Below are 18035 nucleotides of genomic sequence, written 5' to 3'. Positions count from 1 at the left end.
TAGTGTTATTCCCATGTCCTTGGAATTCTCTGTGGAGTTCCCCATCACCCAAAATGGTTCCAACAGCCTTTCAGGACCCTCTGATGCTGCTGAACATAGCTAGGAAACCTCTCAGAGGTCTCTGCATTTTTGGCTGACAGAAAATATTCTCTGTTATTTTATGCTCCTATTCCCAGGAACAAATGCCAGAAACTGAATGTTCAAGACACAGAACAGAAGTTATCCAATAACTGAATTTGAAGCCTTCCTGAGCAAAGAGGAAATAGACTGAATCAGCAGTCCTCTGAGATGAGTGAGAAAATTTGATGCTCTTTTAATGATATGTTCCATGCTTCTTTCACATGGAAATTAAACAACACCGCTTGTCTGCACGGCGTTCACATCACTGCTTTAGACAATATTTTTATAGCAATTTTTCCTTTAAAATGAAAAACTAAATACAATTCAGTGAAGCTGAAAAATCAAAGTTCTTTCAATATGAAGTATCTCCTTTAATACCTGCCAAGCACTGGTATTTTTCCCCTTGGGTCTCAGTGGAGCTGGAATTAACACAGCCTCATCTGTTCTTTGCTTGGTAGTTCTCCTTTACTGGCAGTAAAAGAACTCTGAGAATACAGGAGCTCTTCATTACTTTTGCCTGACTTCTACCAGGTGCAATGACCATGGAGGCAGAATCTACTTCCACAGGGGAGTCATCCAAAAGTCTGCACAGCACAGCAAAGGACTCTGAGCTTGCCACAGCAAGCACAGCCAAAACAATCCCCAGGCTCTGTTAATCCATTCAAACATTCCCTCTGCTGGGTGCCTTTAAGGTAACCAAGCAGAAAATACCACCAGTTTTATCCAAAAAAAGTATAACAATTCTATTAAGTGAAACACTTAAAATATAATTAATTTAGCATTCACTGGAAAGTGTTACACTAATACAAGAAATCAGCCTGTGCTGTATTGTATGAAATCAGTTTTAATACCATCCCTTTCTAAGCAAGGTTGTCCTGATAAGGAGAAGCTACTTGACAACTGAAATAATACAACACTCCTTCTGGGGGGGAGGGTGGGATCAAAAGGAGAATTTAAGCTGCCAAGACCCCTAACACCAGTGGAAGGAGGGAACATGAGTGCATCCCCTGATGCACACCTGGTGCCCATCCTGCAGCCCATGTCTCACCACCACTGAACTTCCCTGCCCAAACTGAGCCAGAGCAGCCCCACGTGCCGAGGTGCTGAGAGGCCCTACCCCATCACAGACAGAACAAAAAACAACTCTGCCCCATTTTACTTTCTTCCTCTAGCCATGGGGCATGACTTCACTGCTCTTTTGGGACAGGCATATCTCCCTTCAACAGCCAAGAATGAGGATTTTGAAGTTATCTCAGTTTTGAGTATCTCCGTCCATTAAAATACCTGCTTAAGAAATTGATTTATTAATAGACTGTTTGCATATTTCAGGTCATTCTTCAGATTCTTCCAAACACATCACAGGCCAAATATTTTTATGCTCTAAGCTTTTATTTTATGAATTTTCAAAGGCAGTTATCTTTGCAACCTGTCAATGTAAGTGGTTTTTTAAACACTTCAATATTATTATCTGTACTGTCTCAAGCAGGATCCTTTTGACCTGCATCTTCATCAGAACAGACATTTTTAAAGCTACCAGTTCAACATTTGAGGAGAGAAGTACAAGATTGAAGTACTGAGACAGGACATGATCAGATCCTACCAACTCCAGTGTCGAGAGAAATCCACTACAGCCACTCCACTGGAATATTCCTATGAAGATGCTGTCATGTAAACACAGAAAATAATAGCTGAAATTGTTTTTATGAAGGTCACATAATAACTACATAACAGCCCTTTCTAAGAAAGGGAAAAAAAGATTAAAGTGCCAAAGAAAAAGAAAGGTAATGGGAAAATGAAAATGAAATATGTTTTCATTCCCATGATGGTTGCATAAATGCTGCTGTTCCAGTGAGCCCACAGCAGAATGAGAATCATTATAGAAAAAGCTTCTGTCTAATGTGAACAAAAAGATTGATTTCTGTTCTTAGAAAGAAAGAAAGAAAAACAGTAAACCCTAATACATAAAACTCACAAGGCAGACAAAAATCACATTATTCAAAATGTTGAAAATTATATTTCAATATCCTTCATCCAGGACCAAATTTTAAAATGTTTACATCTTTCTGAGGTGTCAAAGTACAAAATGTCTATTACTTGTTTGCAATCTGCAAAGAGGAAAAATTTTTTTTAAGAGGAAAATTATTATGTGTTAGAAATATCTTGCATGCCTGTCCTGTGCCTGTGGGAAAAGAACATTTAATTCTTTTCTCAGATACTCAGTCCTTACTTGTAAAAGCCAAAGGTTAGTGACAGGAACAAATAGTATAAATATTATTTTATGGGTTAAGTTCTTTCACTCTCTTTAATCATGACAATATGAGGGAGGTACTATATGTTTTTTTAAAGGAAATGTATCTTAGGTGTTCCAGCTGGAGAGAATGTGAACATATAGGGTTGTAAAAGGCATATTCAAAAAAATGAAAAATGAAACAACATACAAAATTTGGGGAATCCTCACAACAGCACATTACAAATATCTAAAATATCTTTTTTTTTTTTTTTTGGTGATTGTTTAGCACAGGCAGAAGAACTTGGGCTCATCCCTGTGTTCCCTCTAAGCATACGTAAGTTAAATAAACCTCTGTGGTTTATGCAACTTCTACATCTCATATATTGCTTAGTGAGGTAACTTCTGCCTCAGCATGCCCTAAAAACCCTCAAGTGGCAAAGGAATATTCCCAGAGGAGCAAATCCAGTTACTCAGCCACTGGGTCTGCCTGGCTGGTATATACACTTGAACTGTGACTCCCTCCTCAGCACAGTGAAGAGTTGCAAAGGAAAGGCTCATCCTTTCTGACTGAGTGCTCTGGCCTCCTCAGCCATTTCATCACTGCAAAACACAAACTGAAACACAGATTAGCACCACTGGCATGGGCCACCTGCCTGACCTCAGGTTATCTGCTGCTACTGACACTGTCAGTCTCTTGGAAGACCTTGGAGTAGAGCAGGGTGAATATCACACATCCTTGGCAAGAGTAAAGGCAGCAAAATGTTATCTAGTCAAACTTATCTCCAGTACTGCTCAGAGACAGCAGAAATACCTGGCTGGGTATCAGCAAATCAGCATCTGCTTTGGAGTCCTGACTTTTGCAAATCACTCTTATCTTGCTCTTTCATACTAATTATTCCTAAGGCAAAACCACCTAAGTGTTATTTCCTAGTAGTATTCCCCTTGATTAGAGTTTTATGACTTTCACAGTCTACATTGTCTGATTCAGCTACATTCCCAGAATATAAATAGCTCCAGTGCAGGTACAAGTCTCAGGCAAAGTAAATTTCTTTTAACTGCCTATTCCACCTGGGTCCATGGCCCCACAAAACATCAGCAAAGCTTTTGTTTCATACACAGTCTCACAACTTCAGAGCTTTGCTTCCATGGAAATAAAGCATGAAAAATTCACAACAAGATGCATGCCCAGTGAGCATGAATAAATTAATATTTAGACTCAAACCATGCTGTCAACTATAATTTAAATTCAAAAGACTAGATATTTATGAGACATGATTGGAGGAAACAAGCTAAGTAGTCAAAAACTGGTCCAAAACTACTAAGCTACACTAAAAACCAGACAGGAAGGGAATCCCATGGTCCCAATTTGAGGTTTGAAGACAAAATTTAAGGTGGAGGGAGAAAGCGATAAGCTTCCTCTTTTGAGTGGGCTCTTTGGCCATGCAGGACAGTTCTGCAAGTGACCTGGGGTAACTCAGGCTTGCCTTCAGGCACGGAGCATGTTCCAGGAGTAGGGCTGGCAGGAGGTTTGGCAATTGCTGGGTAGAAGTGGCCTTACAACCCAAAGCTGACAATGCAAGTAGTGCCACACTTGCATTCACTGCTCCTCAGAGCAATAAACCCAATGTTTAAGCTCAGAGGCACACCCAGGTGTTCTCACAGGCTCTGCCTTCCCACCCATGCACTTGGGAGAGCTCCTGCACAAAGCCCACTCAATCCACAGGGAGACACTCCAGCTTTCCCCCTTCTTTCTAAGTCCATTCAGCCTCTGCAAAGAGACACATCCATAAAACCTTAGCCTGACTTCATGCACTGTCACGTTGCAAGCGCCAGGACAGGAAGGAGCAAGGCAAGGAGTGACTGGATGCATCTGCTTTCATTCAACCACCCCAAGGAAAAGGGCTTTTCAATGACATCACACCCATTCAGATCGGATGCCACAAAAAGCACAGTCATTTAGCAACTCAAACACGCAAATGAGGAAAAGCATGAAAATGTATTTTGAATAACCAACAATTAATTTTAGTCAGTGGAACAAAGAGGTAGGAAAAAAAAAACATTCCTGAAAATCAAACTGAGTTGTGTCTAAGTATTCCCATCATGTAATGCAAAAATTCATGAAATGCATATTGTTCCAGTTATGACATAGTGTAGTTTAGTAACCCATGGAAAAGTCTTGCAGCAAAAGGAGATATATGGACATTTTCATGTCCAACCAGCTTCCTTATCAAAACATTATACAAATCATAAGAAGGAAGAGTTTACATGGAGTCACATTGTTTTAACAACCACTTCACTTGACAAAACAATTTCCAAACAGCTTCCTTGTTTTTCAGCTAATGTAAATGAGAAGGATGTATTTTAACTTTAGATTGCTAAACTTTTTCAGTCCTATCACTGAAAACACTTCCAAAATGGCATTTTTATTGGCCTGTCTTAAAGTAGCACTACTAACAATTCTGGGCCCATTTCACAATGTTATTAAAGTTCTCCAATGCACAACTGTTGGTGAGATAAGAAAGTCATGTCATCTATTGTTTCTCATAACCCACCACAATCTCTAGAAGCAGTCAAACCAGCCAACCCAATTCATCTTGAAAACCATCAAAGTCCATACGCATTTTGACAAACAAATGGGTGGGATAATAGCATTATCAGAAACAGAAGACACAAATTTGATTCCAAGAGCTCCACGAGCCTGCAAAGCAACGGGAGCTTAGTGTCAAAAGCTGACTGACTGTGAATAAATCAGCTCTAGGAAAAAAATTAGAATTCCTAGATCATGAGTGACATATGTCCCTTATGCCGGAATGACTTTCAGGCCATTTCATTTTAATTTTATTAGGAGAAGAGGAAAAACAGTTTACAGAGCAAAAGAAAAATATGAGATTGTGTACAGTGGGTTTTAAATTAATCTGCTAGTGTCAGGACTGCTTGTCTCATTCAGTTGGTCCAGACTAAAAATACAGAAGGAGATAAAGAACTGACTCTCAATATAAAAAGGGGGACAACATCCTTCCAGCACTTAAAAAGCACTACTTTTTTACAGTTTCCAGTGATCAACAAACACACTTGGGAAAACACACTGGGAAAGTGCTTTGCTGAAGCAAGGGGCAAGCAGGCTTCTTTGCCAGCTGTTTTACTCCATGTTCAATGTGCACACCTGGCTGAGAGTTGCCAGAGGGGTCTCACATTCACAGCTGCTAATAAGCAGTAGAGAAAATAAAATCATAGAGGCTTGGTCCTGAGGGGGCTATCCCCTGCCACATCCTGGATACCACTGCAAGAGGATGCGCTTCCTCCCCTGAGAGCTAAAAGAGAGGGACACTGCAGGCTTGAACCTTGTCTTACCGATTTCACAGAGGGTTGTCTCTCAGTCGCTGTGAGAATCAGTGCACTGGTCTAGATGGACTTTTCATCGCTGAATCACTGAATATGTTGAGTTGGAAGGGACCCACAAGGATCATCAAAGTCCAACTCCTGGCCCTGCACAGGACAGTCCCAAGAGTCACACCATGTGCCTGAGAGTGTTGTACGAGTGCTTCTTGAACTCTGCCAGGCTGGTGCTGTGACCATTCCTGGGGAATCTGTTCCAGTGCCCAACCACCCTCTGGGTGAAGAACTTTTTCCCAAGATCCAACCTAAACCTCCCCTGACAGAGTTTCAATCCATTCATAAATCTGAATTATATGTGGCATTTGGAATTTATGCCAACATAAAAATTTCAGAGGGTCATTTTTGTCAAACCCAGTGTTTCATATTTTAGGCACATTATAATTTGTAAGATAAACTTTCTTCCCTAATAAAAGTATTTTATGTCTAAAATTACAGAAAAAAAATTTTACTCACGTATATAAATAAAAGTAATTTTTTGCCAGAAGACATTTTGCTGAACTGTTAACTGGGAAGTTATGCTTTCAATAAAATCTTCAAAACAAATATATTCCATCAGAAAAAATAAATGTCTGGGCATCTCCAGTAATGCAGTTTAAGGTGCCAGCTTTATTCTTAGATAATTTCTAAAGTGCCCAGAGGCCTAAGTCAAAGGCCAGTGAGTATCCTTAAAAAACTGATTTATTTCAAATGTGGAAAAGGCCTGTTAGTTTGAGCTGAGGAGCAGCACTACAAGGGAAATACAAATGCACAGCATATGGCAGGGAACCTGAAACCCAGTTTCAGAAATGTAGGCCCACGAACTGGTGGGCACCAAAAGCGCTGGCAGGGCTCATCCTGCCAATCCATGGTCCAGGAGGGCTGGGTCTGGATGGAGGTCTCAGGGACAGTGGGTCCCTGAGGGAGCAGCCCCATCTCCTCTCAATCTGCCCAGCACTGAGGGCTCACAAGGGGCACGTGAGGAGAACGTGCCAGAAGAGTGAAAGCAGTTCCAGAAACACAATTCCTTGTGTTCCCATTCAGCTAAAAATTGAAGCAGCTCCAGGCACCTCAGTGTACTGTCAAGGAGACGAGTATTTATATCATGTCACAGATGGCCTTGTTCATCACTACAGTCTGAAAATGGCTGCACTCAGGATGTACCTGTGGGAGCTTCCAGCCCCTGTCTGGGCAGGCAATGGTGGGGGACACCAACCTGCCCTGCATGCACAACTCACTGCTGGGGGGGTTATCAGCCCCCTCCCATGCCAGCACCTCCACCTCAGTGGAAGGGCTTGACATGGATTTCAGAACACTCCATCACACGAGCTCAGACTCAGCCCTCTTAATTTCTTATCCCACATGTGATTCCACTAACATTCACTGAACTTCTGCGCAGTACAGTTGTACTAACCATGCGTGAAGTTTTAAGAGATCAATCCCAAATGGTTAATTGTGACAATAAATTTATTTTTTATTGTTGCAATAAATTATTGCTCCCATAGAGAAGTGTAGAATTAGTTTCCTTAGAGAGGTTAAACAGCAAACATTGTCTTGATATTTTGGGACAATATCCAAAATTTGGAAAACCTAACTGGATGCTAGTGAAAGTCCCTGGTTGAAAACACAAACACACACACACACACACACACACACACAAAAACCAAAAAACTAGAGTGAAATGTGAAAAGCACAGAATGTTTATATAAGAAGTAGCAGCAACAGGGCCCTTCAACATCTGGGTAGTACCATGCCATAGGAAAAAAAGACAATAACAAGCATTTAGCTGCATGAAAAAGTAGGAAACATGGTGTTGAAAATCATGTTTAAAACTAGGTATCCATGTTCTTCAGGTGGAGAGTCCTTTTTTTCCTGCTTGGTCCCTAGAACAATGGGATCCTGTAAATGCTCTGAGCTCCAAGGAAGAGGTGGTGACATACCAACTTAACAAAATCCTGCTAAGATATTAATGCATGAGGTTGTGCTTCTGCAAAGGTGCAGTACAGTTTTTCAGGAAGTGCTCCCTGTCACCCAGACCTCACAGGACTTATACCAGAAATTTAGGATAGTATTATCTATTCCAATTATTTAAATACCAGTAAAGTGAAACACACAAATGAGTCTTTAAATAAACTGGACAAGCACTCAACACCCTGAAAGCCAGGACAGGTGCTGGTTTTTAGATTTTTTTTTTTAATTTTGCTGGTAGGTGTTTAGTTAGGGAAAGATCATGGTTTATGACTTACTTTCATCTGAACACAGAGCTGGTGTCAGGACTAAATGAAAACTGTTTTCTGATTCTGTCTTTCTCACTGCTAGTCTGAAAAAAATGTATGATTTATGCATTGAAATGAAAATAAACATCTTTTGAAGAGAGGCTGGAACGGCATCTGTTCATTGCAAAGCCTTTGAGTTTTTGGTTTTTTTTAATGCAATAAGACATCTGAACAGGTTCAACACTGCAGCAGAGTTGTCTGGGTCACATGCCTACAGCTGCCATTGAAGGTAACCAAGCCTGAAAAGTGTCAGTTATTGCAGAGTCAGATTTATTTATTATTTTTTAAAGATAAATAGCTCTAAGTGGGATGTGATTCCACTATGAACTGAAGAGAGGTGTGTGGCAGAGAAATAGGGAAATGTCTAAGTCAGTTACTGGCAACTTTTAAGCAGGGTCATGTTTACAGCTACTGATCTACCTGCCTGATATTCAACTTCCAAACAAGTGCTGGCAAACTGAAAAGAATTCCAAAATGAGTGACATGAGCTATGGGAAAATAATACAGCATGCAGTTCCCAAGGCCCAGTCTACTTTTTTTTATCCATGAAGGACTTTTATGGATAATGACATGACATAAACTGTATTGCTATGTCTCTCCTCTCAAAATCTATGTAAGCAAGTCAACCATAGCCTATGAATCTGTGCAACTTTTCTTTTTTTTAAAAAGCAAATATCTAGCAAAATGCATCATATGCTGAGCTTTTTTTAACTATTCACAAGCAATACATTTTTGAAAGTGATTATCAAACGAGTGAGACAGAAGAAAATACCTCTTCAGATAAACTGATGTTCTCAAATTAATTCCCATGCCTTCAGCACAACAGCTCCCCTGCACCTCACCATCACCCTTTTGCCTCTAATTCACACCTCACTGTTCAAGATACAATTTTTCTCCCAGCTGCTGGCAGGCGGAGGATGTCCTGTGCTGCCATCCCCTTCCACCTGTGTCCCTGGTGTTAGTACTGCCTAATCTAAAATCCTGCTTCCAAGCAGCCCCACTCCTGCCACTGCTCCTGAACGCAAGCCACAGCCATATGAAATCTGTCCAGGTGAGAGAGTATTTTGTGTGTTTAACTTAAATAGGGGAAAAGGCTTTGAAAGTCTCCTTCCTCCACCTAAACCTTCTTCTTCTTCAGAGTGATTTACAGCAGATTCATGAAGGGCAGAAGACAGTCAAAGGGCTGCGACTGTCCTGGGAGAGGGGAAGGTTTCTGAGAGGGATAGGTGCATTCTGCCGGAAGCGTCCTGAAACCAGACTCTTCCAAAGGAGAAACAAGTGTATCATAAGGCAGCTCAGAGCCAACTCCTCCAGTCCTTTCACACCTCATTTCCTTCTTGTAATTAAAGGCTAGGGTGACACTGAGGACTGGTTCTGAAAAATAAACTCCCTTTTGGTTTCAAGAAGGTTGAATGACATCAAATAATACAAAATGAAAAGCACCAGTTTGTTTCTCTTGGGGGAACATATTAATTCCAGAGGAAAATGCAGCAGACATGTGCTTTTTGGTGCCAAAGTATAGTGCCAAAGAGGAGCTGGAAATACTGCTGCTCTAAGAAGTAACTATATTTTTAATTATCATAGAATCATAGAACCATACCATGGTTTGGGTTGGAAGGGACCTTAAAGATCATCCAGTTCCACTTTGGGCAGCAGTATTTTCAGGGCACCCACACACAGACTTTCAAGCCTTTAAGCAAGTTTTAATTAAATTAAGTACAAGTACTTTGGTGCATAAAACCCAGAACCCTACTTCACACCAAAAAACTTCCCTGTAATTCCAGGATAGGCACTGAGACAAATTCCATCCAACCATTGAAGAACTCCACACTAAAGACATGTTCTCAGTCTACTCAGCTGAATGCACTGAACTCAACACAGGGCTCACTGGTTAAGGTAGCTGTCTCCTAAAACATGGAGGAAAGATGCAGTGTGGGAGGACAAGTGCCTGTTTGAATGACTGGAACACAATAAAACTGGCTTAAGTGACACTCAGTACCACTTACAGCCCTGGTTTTCTTGAGTGCAGGGTGAGAGGTAAGAAGAAACCTATAGGAAAGCAGCATTCCAAAATAAGGAAATAAGATACATTAAGGTAGCAATGTGAAACCAGCGGTGAGAAACTTTCAAAATAAATACTCCAAGCTAGGTCCTAGTAAATGGCTTAAAACCTATTCTTATCATAACATACCCAGAGTGAAATTAAGGATAAGATACAGGTATTTTGTAAAATTCCTCACTCTTTTATTCAAGCTGTACTATTCAACCCCACTGTGCAGAATTTTCTGAATGGAAATGTCAGGATTTGCTACAACTTCACAGACAAAGCTTATAAATAATCTAGGAAAATATTCACTTAGCCCCTGTTTGCAAGGCATGAGTGGGCATTCCAGAGTACACAGGACTTGAGCTGCCTTTCTCTGAGCAAAAAATCCTCTCCCACCACACACGTATAAGCACATCCACTTCCAAATTAATATTCTTACCTTATCTTTACTTTCAGAATCAGAATCCTCAAGTTTGGTCCGGATGACAAAGGGTGTAGATAACCTCAGGAGAACTCGTTCAAATGTGGCACTGATTTTAGGAGAGACTATGTCAAAGCACTCTTGGAATTTCAGCGTTTTATGAGTGTCACATCTCAGCTGCTTCCTAAGACCTTCTCCAAGCTGGAGAACCAGCATGTTTGGATCAAACATCAGGTGAAAGGGGAAAGCTCTGCAGAAGGTGCTGATACTAATCCTCAGGTCTAAGGGGGACTGGGAAGTTCCTGGTGGAAGTGCTTTTGTGGTATTTGCATTTTCATGTTCTTTGATAAGGAAAGTCAAACAACTGCAGTTACCTGGGTTTGTCCCCTCTGAACACAACTTATCGTTTGTGACCTGTTCTACTTCCACTTCCAAGCGGTAAATCTTCTTTGCTGCCGCTTTTATCATTCCTGTCATTGCAAATCCCACAATCTGATGCGGGTGAAAATAATGAAGCATGAGATTGCCTTCTGGGAGTTCTTTGCATAGGAAAGAAGGAGATTCCAGGGTGGCCTGTCTTCCAAATGAAGTTCTAATATGCTCCAGCAAAGCATCAAAGCCATTGAAGAAGTCTTGAAGGGTCCCACCTACAGCTCGAAGAACTCTTTCATTCTCGTCAAAGCAGATATTGAAGAATTCCTCCCCAAACTTTTCCTGCATTTCCTCAAACTTCAGACCTATAGGACAATGAGACACTGATATCAACAAAATAGCATTGCTACTGTGTCACATTTTTCCTTTTTGCCTGTATTTGCCCAGGATTTTTCCAAAACAGTGAGAGAAGCTTTTTCACTAGATGCCAATCCATAGGTTTCTGTGGTGGTTGGGAATAACCCTAGAAACCAATTTTTTTTAAGTCCTCATTGTTTCAGCTTGCTGTCTCAGCCAGTTATTAGAGGGCCTGTTTCCTTTTCCTCACTGTTACAAAATTAACCAGGTGTTTGTACTGTTTTAAGATGTAACAGAATAAAAGGAAGTATATATCACCTGTCTGAGAATTACAAATATCCAGAGTTTTCAAAGGAAATTAATCTGGGAATTAACAACATAGTTTCTTCACTACATTGAAATCATACAGAATTACCTGTCAGTCAACTAGTGAAACACCTCAAAATTTCTCTTGAATTTGAACAGAAATGAAGGGCAGTTATTTCTTTCCTGAGAGCACAACAGGCCCTTTATTTTAATATGTATTCAGCATGCTTTATAACACTGGTAATATCCCAGTGGATCACTGAACTTCTCATTGTTTAGACTGCTTCTAGGCCTTCAATTTGGGAAGAACAGAGTGATTAGTGACTTTTATACCTGAGGTATAACAGGGAACAGAAGTCATGTTGTTTGCAGACAATAACCTTTTATAAACTCAAGGCAGTGTCTGAACTACCTATGTACACAGGCATAGTTAATACAAACAATATTCACAAGGGATTTCAGGGTTTCCCAGCTTTACAGTCTGCAATGATGTATGATTAATAGCAAATTAAAATTCATAAAATTACATATATAAATATGACAACATAAGAACATGACAAAGCATATTTTATAAAAGAAGTAATAGCTATAATTTGGGAAAGTTCATTCAAATGCCATTACTCATAAAGAAATTTGGTCACTAAACTAGGTTATTACAAAAATATTCCCAGGATCTTTTATGACCACAGATGGTCAGCTCGGCAGCTAAGCCAAGAGAAAGTACCTCTGGTACACAATGCCCCCTAATATATCCTGACTCAGAAGACTGTGTGCCAACTCCTGACTCATTACCATTACGCCTGCATAACATGGTATTGTAACATCTTACCAAAAAATACTCACTATAGTCCAAAAATAATTAAATTATAACCCATACCAATAATGTCATAACTGGATATTAATAGCAAATAGCTAAGAAATCATCATATTCATATGTATCCACAAACAGATATTCATACTTTTAAATCCCATTGCCTGTATAGTGAGCAACTTTAGAAGTCTGTGTGTAAAAGTGAGCAGTCTAGCAGGGACACCCAAGGCTGTAAGACCGCAGAGGGGAACAGAACATCACCAGAAACCCCTGGGCTATTGATACAAATGGCCAAATACATCCCACAAAGCCACCCAGAAGACAGCACAGGTGAAGTGCTTTTCAAATGTATTGTACAAATACAGTGCAGCAGCTGCCCTGGCGCCACTGACTGCAAATGAGGTTTGCATTACTGATCACTCCTGGACTCTGCTGCTACACATGCAAGCCTCACCTCATTATCACTGCTGGGAACTCTATCTCAGTGTTTGGCCTGAGGTTTTGACGATTGTCTTAGATTGGTCTTGTTATCCATCCTGGAGAACTGGCTGTTCAGTCTGGATGCAACACACTGACTCCAAGCAACAGGAATTATACCTGGCTTGAGGACGTCCCACTACTTTTAAGAACATTTCAGCTTTGAATTGAGTTACACAGAGTACCAGCAGAAAATCAGATCAGCTCTAATAGAAAAGTGGATATGACCAAACTCAACCAAACTGCTGGTCTATGTTAGTCATGAATTTTCTCTACAAGAACAGACACTATGATATACTAAGGAAATTAAACTAAGTTAAGCAACCTTCACAACCAAAAATCATAATGTTCCTTTCAAGGAAGCTTCTCCTTAGCTTTACCAACAAGACAATAATTTTTGCATGAAGCATGATGTTTATCTTTGAATTAAAAATATTAATTTAATAAATTCCTTGTTACACAAATACACAGATTAATTTTTTCTGTATTTCTCTGCAAAGCTATTTGCTCCAGTGATGTCTTTGTGTAAAGTTGCAAAAAATATTTGATATGTATTTTTTGCTGAATTATTCCTGCTTCTCGTTTAAACCAATGATGAACAGATGCTCACCTAGCACTAATTCTGTATATACTTCAGTATAACCTTTTCACTTGCTACCATATAAATGATCCTAACCTTTTGCAAATCTTTTGTAGATTTTCTCCCTACCCATATTTCTACACATAGCTGTTGTGGTTTAAGCCCAGCTGCCAAGTAAACACCACACAGCCACGTGGTCAGCTCCCCCACCCCAGTGAAATGGGGAGGAGAATTAGAAGTAAAACTTGTAGGTTGAGATAAGAACAGTTTAATAATTGAAACAAAATGAAAATATAATAATAATAATAATAATAGTAGTAATAATAATAATAATGATGATGATAAAAGAAAAAAATAAAAATCCATACAGTAAGACAAGCAATGCCCAGTGCAATTGCTCACCACCAGTGCCAGTCCCTGTCCTCGTTCAGGTCACTCTCCCAGTTTACAAACTGGGCGTGACATTCTAATGGTGTGGAATGTCCCTTTGGCCAGTTTGGGTCTCAGCTGTGCTCCCCCTCAGCTTTCTTGTGCCCTTCCTCATTGGCAGAGCATGAGACACAAAAAACGTCCTAGGCTTAGGATAAACACTACTTAGCAACAACCAAAACATGAGTACGTTATCAACATTATTCTCGTACTGAATCCAAAACACAGCAAAGTACCAGCTACTGAGGAGAAATGAACTGTATCCCAGATAAATCCAAAACAATACCAGACTGGGAGATAGTTTTATGACAAGTAGAAAAACCTTCATGCTAAAAAAAAAGAACCCAGAACTCATTGTGTCTATAATGCACACTTTCTTACATTTAGAGATTTCCATGGGCTAGTTATTATCCTTAAATATTACATTCAGTATGATTTCCAATTTCAACATATATGGTATTTCCTGGTTTTTTCTTTTATGCTGAGAAAATACAAACAAAATTAAAATAATCTTATAACCTTCAGATTATGCATCTACATAAAAAGTCCAATCTTTTCAAACTCATCTTACATTCAATTGTTGAACAATTGTTTTTCTGTTTGATTTTGCCCTAATTCAGACTGAATATGGCATTGAAAATGTGAGTCAAGTTCTGTTCATCAAAACTGACAATTTGCTATTCCATTCTGAAAAGCCAGCATCTCCATTCTTTCTTTTTCACTGTGAACCTCTAAGCAAAATTTTCATTCAGCTTCCCAGGAAAAAAAATATATATTTGATATCTGTAGGACAGCCCAGCACTTCCAAATGTAGAGGCCACTGCACTCCCATTATCACCTCATGTATGACCCCAACACAGCTTCCTAATGAGCACTGGCTTGCAATTAACACAGAGGGGAAAAGATCTTCCCTGGTTTCACCAAGACACCCCACTAAGTGGTAAAAATCATCCCAACACTCTCTGCTGCTCCCCAGCTGAAGTAACTCATTATTTGAAGCTTCTACTCTTTACAAACCTTCTACTAATATTGTAAATGAAGTCCTAAAAATGCATTAGTCTCAATTTGTTTTCCTCCTGGAGAGGGATCTCCTGTGTTCCTACTACTTAAATTGACATCAGGAGGACATATCACATCTTAACTTTAATGGTTTTTCCTTAGTAGTTTCTTTTTGTTGCTTTTCCTTACAATGTCACTTTTATTTTAGTCCATATTGGAGATAAATTAAATATGCACATTGGAAATTGAGGCAAAGCAACCACAGAATGAAAATATTGGTACAGACCTCCACTAAAAAGCACTTTTGGATCTGTGAAAAATTATTATCCTTTGAAATTGTGTCTCAAAGACATTAAGAGAAGGGATCCTATATTTGCTATCCAGATCCAAAATTACCAAAGTCTTTAAGCACAGGTTCAAAGTACAAATTAAGTATTTCACTGAACTGGAGCAGAAATAGATGACTTCATCCTATAATAACATACTAGCAAAAGATTTTCACTTTCTTTTCAGCAGTTAATGTAAACCGAAAACACACTACAAAATGTCAAGGAATTAATGCACTATTTTTAAGTATTTTGTACATTATGAAGTGGAGAAATTAGGTAAGATTCTGTTCCCATAAAGAAAATTGCAAATCATAGGCTCTTCAGAAGCAATCAGAAGATAAAAAACCTAATGTGATAAAAAACTATTATGTGATGTGATAAAAAATATCAATGTAATTCATTAACTGGTGCAGCATGCAGAAGCAGTCACAAGCCATCCAGTTTTTCCTAAAAGTAAATAATGAAGACAATGGCTGCAGAGTGGCCAGCATCTGACTCATTTGGCATTGAAAAATACTTTTTTTTCTGAGATACCATTCAGAATCTGTAAATATCAAACCTTAAGGGGTTGGAACAATTAAATATGCAATTCCAGACCTCATACTGTGAACAGAAGCAGAATTTGCCACCCTCAGTTATAGCAAGTGTCTCTTAAATGTTTTTGGATTATCAAATTTTTGGCATCAGTAACATCTTTTCCTTAAACAGACCTGTGGACAGAAAGACATGTGGCAGCTCAGAATTTTAAAGAATTATTTCAGATGGCAGGGAAAGCAACATTTAGTCTCTGAATAAAAAAGGTTTTCTTGTGTACAGACTAATGCTGAAGGTACAGTAGATGAATCATTTGGCTTGTAAGTGAACCTAGTACCAGTATCTAATTACTGTATAACTGACTTAGATTTTACTTCATTATTATTGTGTATTTATATCATCCTGGGAATCCAGATAGCATTTTTATATTACCTTTTTGGTGCTTTTTATATAAATACAGTAACACCATTTTATGCTTTTACATGTGGTTGTGACACAACTGAAAAATCTATACAACACCTCTCTTACAGTGACATGCAGGGCCTGCATATCTTTCACAGAATATAAATGAGAACTACTGTTAAAAAAAGAACCCGACACTTGTTCACCTATAATATTTCTTTTATCCACTTTTAATGAGGTGGTTTCTTTCCTCGTCCTTTGACCAGTGATAGAAATACCACTGTAATTATTGTCTCTTGCTGAGGAGCTGATTGCCAGTTCTTAACATAAATATAAAAGATTCTGCTCAAAACTGTTGACAGAGGAAGCTCACATGAGATATTAAGAACAGGCAGTGGAAGAGGGTTTTGCCCCCATATAGCGCTCTCAGTAGCAGCCAATTCTGAAGCAAAGCCAAGCCATGTGAAGCAAGACTATCATGATTTTATGTCCCTCACCACCACCTGGGAGGCTCCCTTCTTATATTTGCACAGGGCTCATTAAATGAAAACTGCAGTCATTAGATTGGTAGTTCCTAAAAATTAGGCAGACCAGGTTTGTTTCATGCTAACTCTAAAGATTAAACAGCAATAAGGATGTTTTTTAATTTGCTTTTTTTTCATTAAAGTAAATATACATGTCTTTGAATTAACACAGGGAGCAGAACTGCACTTCCTGGAACGAATAAAATTGCAATGAAATCTAAAAGCTCTTCCCATGAAATGCAAAATTATCTCTCATAACTCCTCACATATATAAAGGGCTCAACTCATCTTACTAAATATAGAAATCTAATGCTCCTTGAGTCTTCATAAGGCATCCAAGGCATCAGAAAAAGAACCAACAGATAGTTACTGTATCTGCCAAGACGAGGGACCTAAGGGAGACCTACACATTTCTGAAGGTTTGACAGAGGCCACAAGGCACCTCACAGCACCTCAGATAACGACAAACACCTACATTCAGTCAATGAATCATGGCCAGAAAATGTTCTTTATAAATAGACTTCCACAAGATGCTATTGTACATCATAATTCCAAACCACTCATTATCTGCTGGAAGTTCATCTGCCTTCTAACAATAAATAGCTCTGATTTGAGGAGAGTGGGATGTCTAAGGCCATTTGGTATAAACATTTGTCCTTTTCTAATTGAGATGTACTCATCTCAGTTTCGAAATCACATGAATTATGTGCTTTTTGTTTAGATTACTTTTGTGTTGCCAGTGCACTGTAACATCTGCTAAATAACAGGAGCCCTGTGAGTATAGCTGAGACCCCCCAGGATAAAGTATTATTAGAATCCATTGGTATTGTAAATCCTCTGGGCCGTGTAACATTTCCTTTTACGCCATTTGTAAACCAACAACTTTAATTATAAATCAGGCTGTGTATCCTAAATTAGTTGCATCCTAATGACTAGTTGCAGTTCTTAGTGCAAAGGGAAGTGATAAAAATTTATATACTTTCAATATCTAAGCATTTACAGTTCTCAGACACCTCCCAAGCAGTCAGTCTGCTGATTTTGTTTGTCCCAAACCTTTGTTTACCTTTTCCAAACACTACACTTGGTCTAAGATGGTTAGAAGGTAGGCTAAGATATGTCCTGGCACGTCCTTTTCAATGATTTCCTGCCTTTTGAAATACAGTATTTCTCAGCAGTTATTTAATAGTTACCAGAATGATCCCAAACATATTCCTCTTTAACAACAGAGAATCACAGAAGCATAGAATATTCTGAGTTGGAAGGGACGTAAAAGGATCATTAAAATCCAATTTCTGGCCCTGCACAAGACATCCCCAAGAATCACACCATAGACCTGAGAACACTGTTCAAGCACTTCTTGAATTCTGTCTGGTTTGGTGCTGTGACCACTTCCCAAGTGCTCAGCAGTGGAGCAATAAAAATTGAACAGCCTTCACCTCAGTGAAGCTC

General features: G+C 39.2%; 1 protein-coding gene across 1 annotated transcript in view; it reads right to left on the bottom strand.

Moving 5' to 3' along the window:
- GUCY1A2 (guanylate cyclase 1 soluble subunit alpha 2) overlaps positions 1-18035 on the bottom strand; it is a 136448-nt gene that overhangs the window by 98688 nt on the left and 19725 nt on the right. The window contains exon 4 of the mRNA XM_058019172.1: positions 10485-11203. Within this exon, the coding sequence (XP_057875155.1) occupies positions 10485-11203 (719 nt within the window). The remainder of the gene's footprint in view (positions 1-10484; positions 11204-18035) is intronic.

Source organism: Melospiza georgiana, chromosome 2 (genome assembly GCF_028018845.1).
Source record: "Melospiza georgiana isolate bMelGeo1 chromosome 2, bMelGeo1.pri, whole genome shotgun sequence".
Classification (NCBI taxonomy): domain Eukaryota; kingdom Metazoa; phylum Chordata; class Aves; order Passeriformes; family Passerellidae; genus Melospiza; species Melospiza georgiana.
Note: the sequence above shows the minus strand (reverse complement) of the source record. Positions and strands in the feature narration are given on the sequence as shown.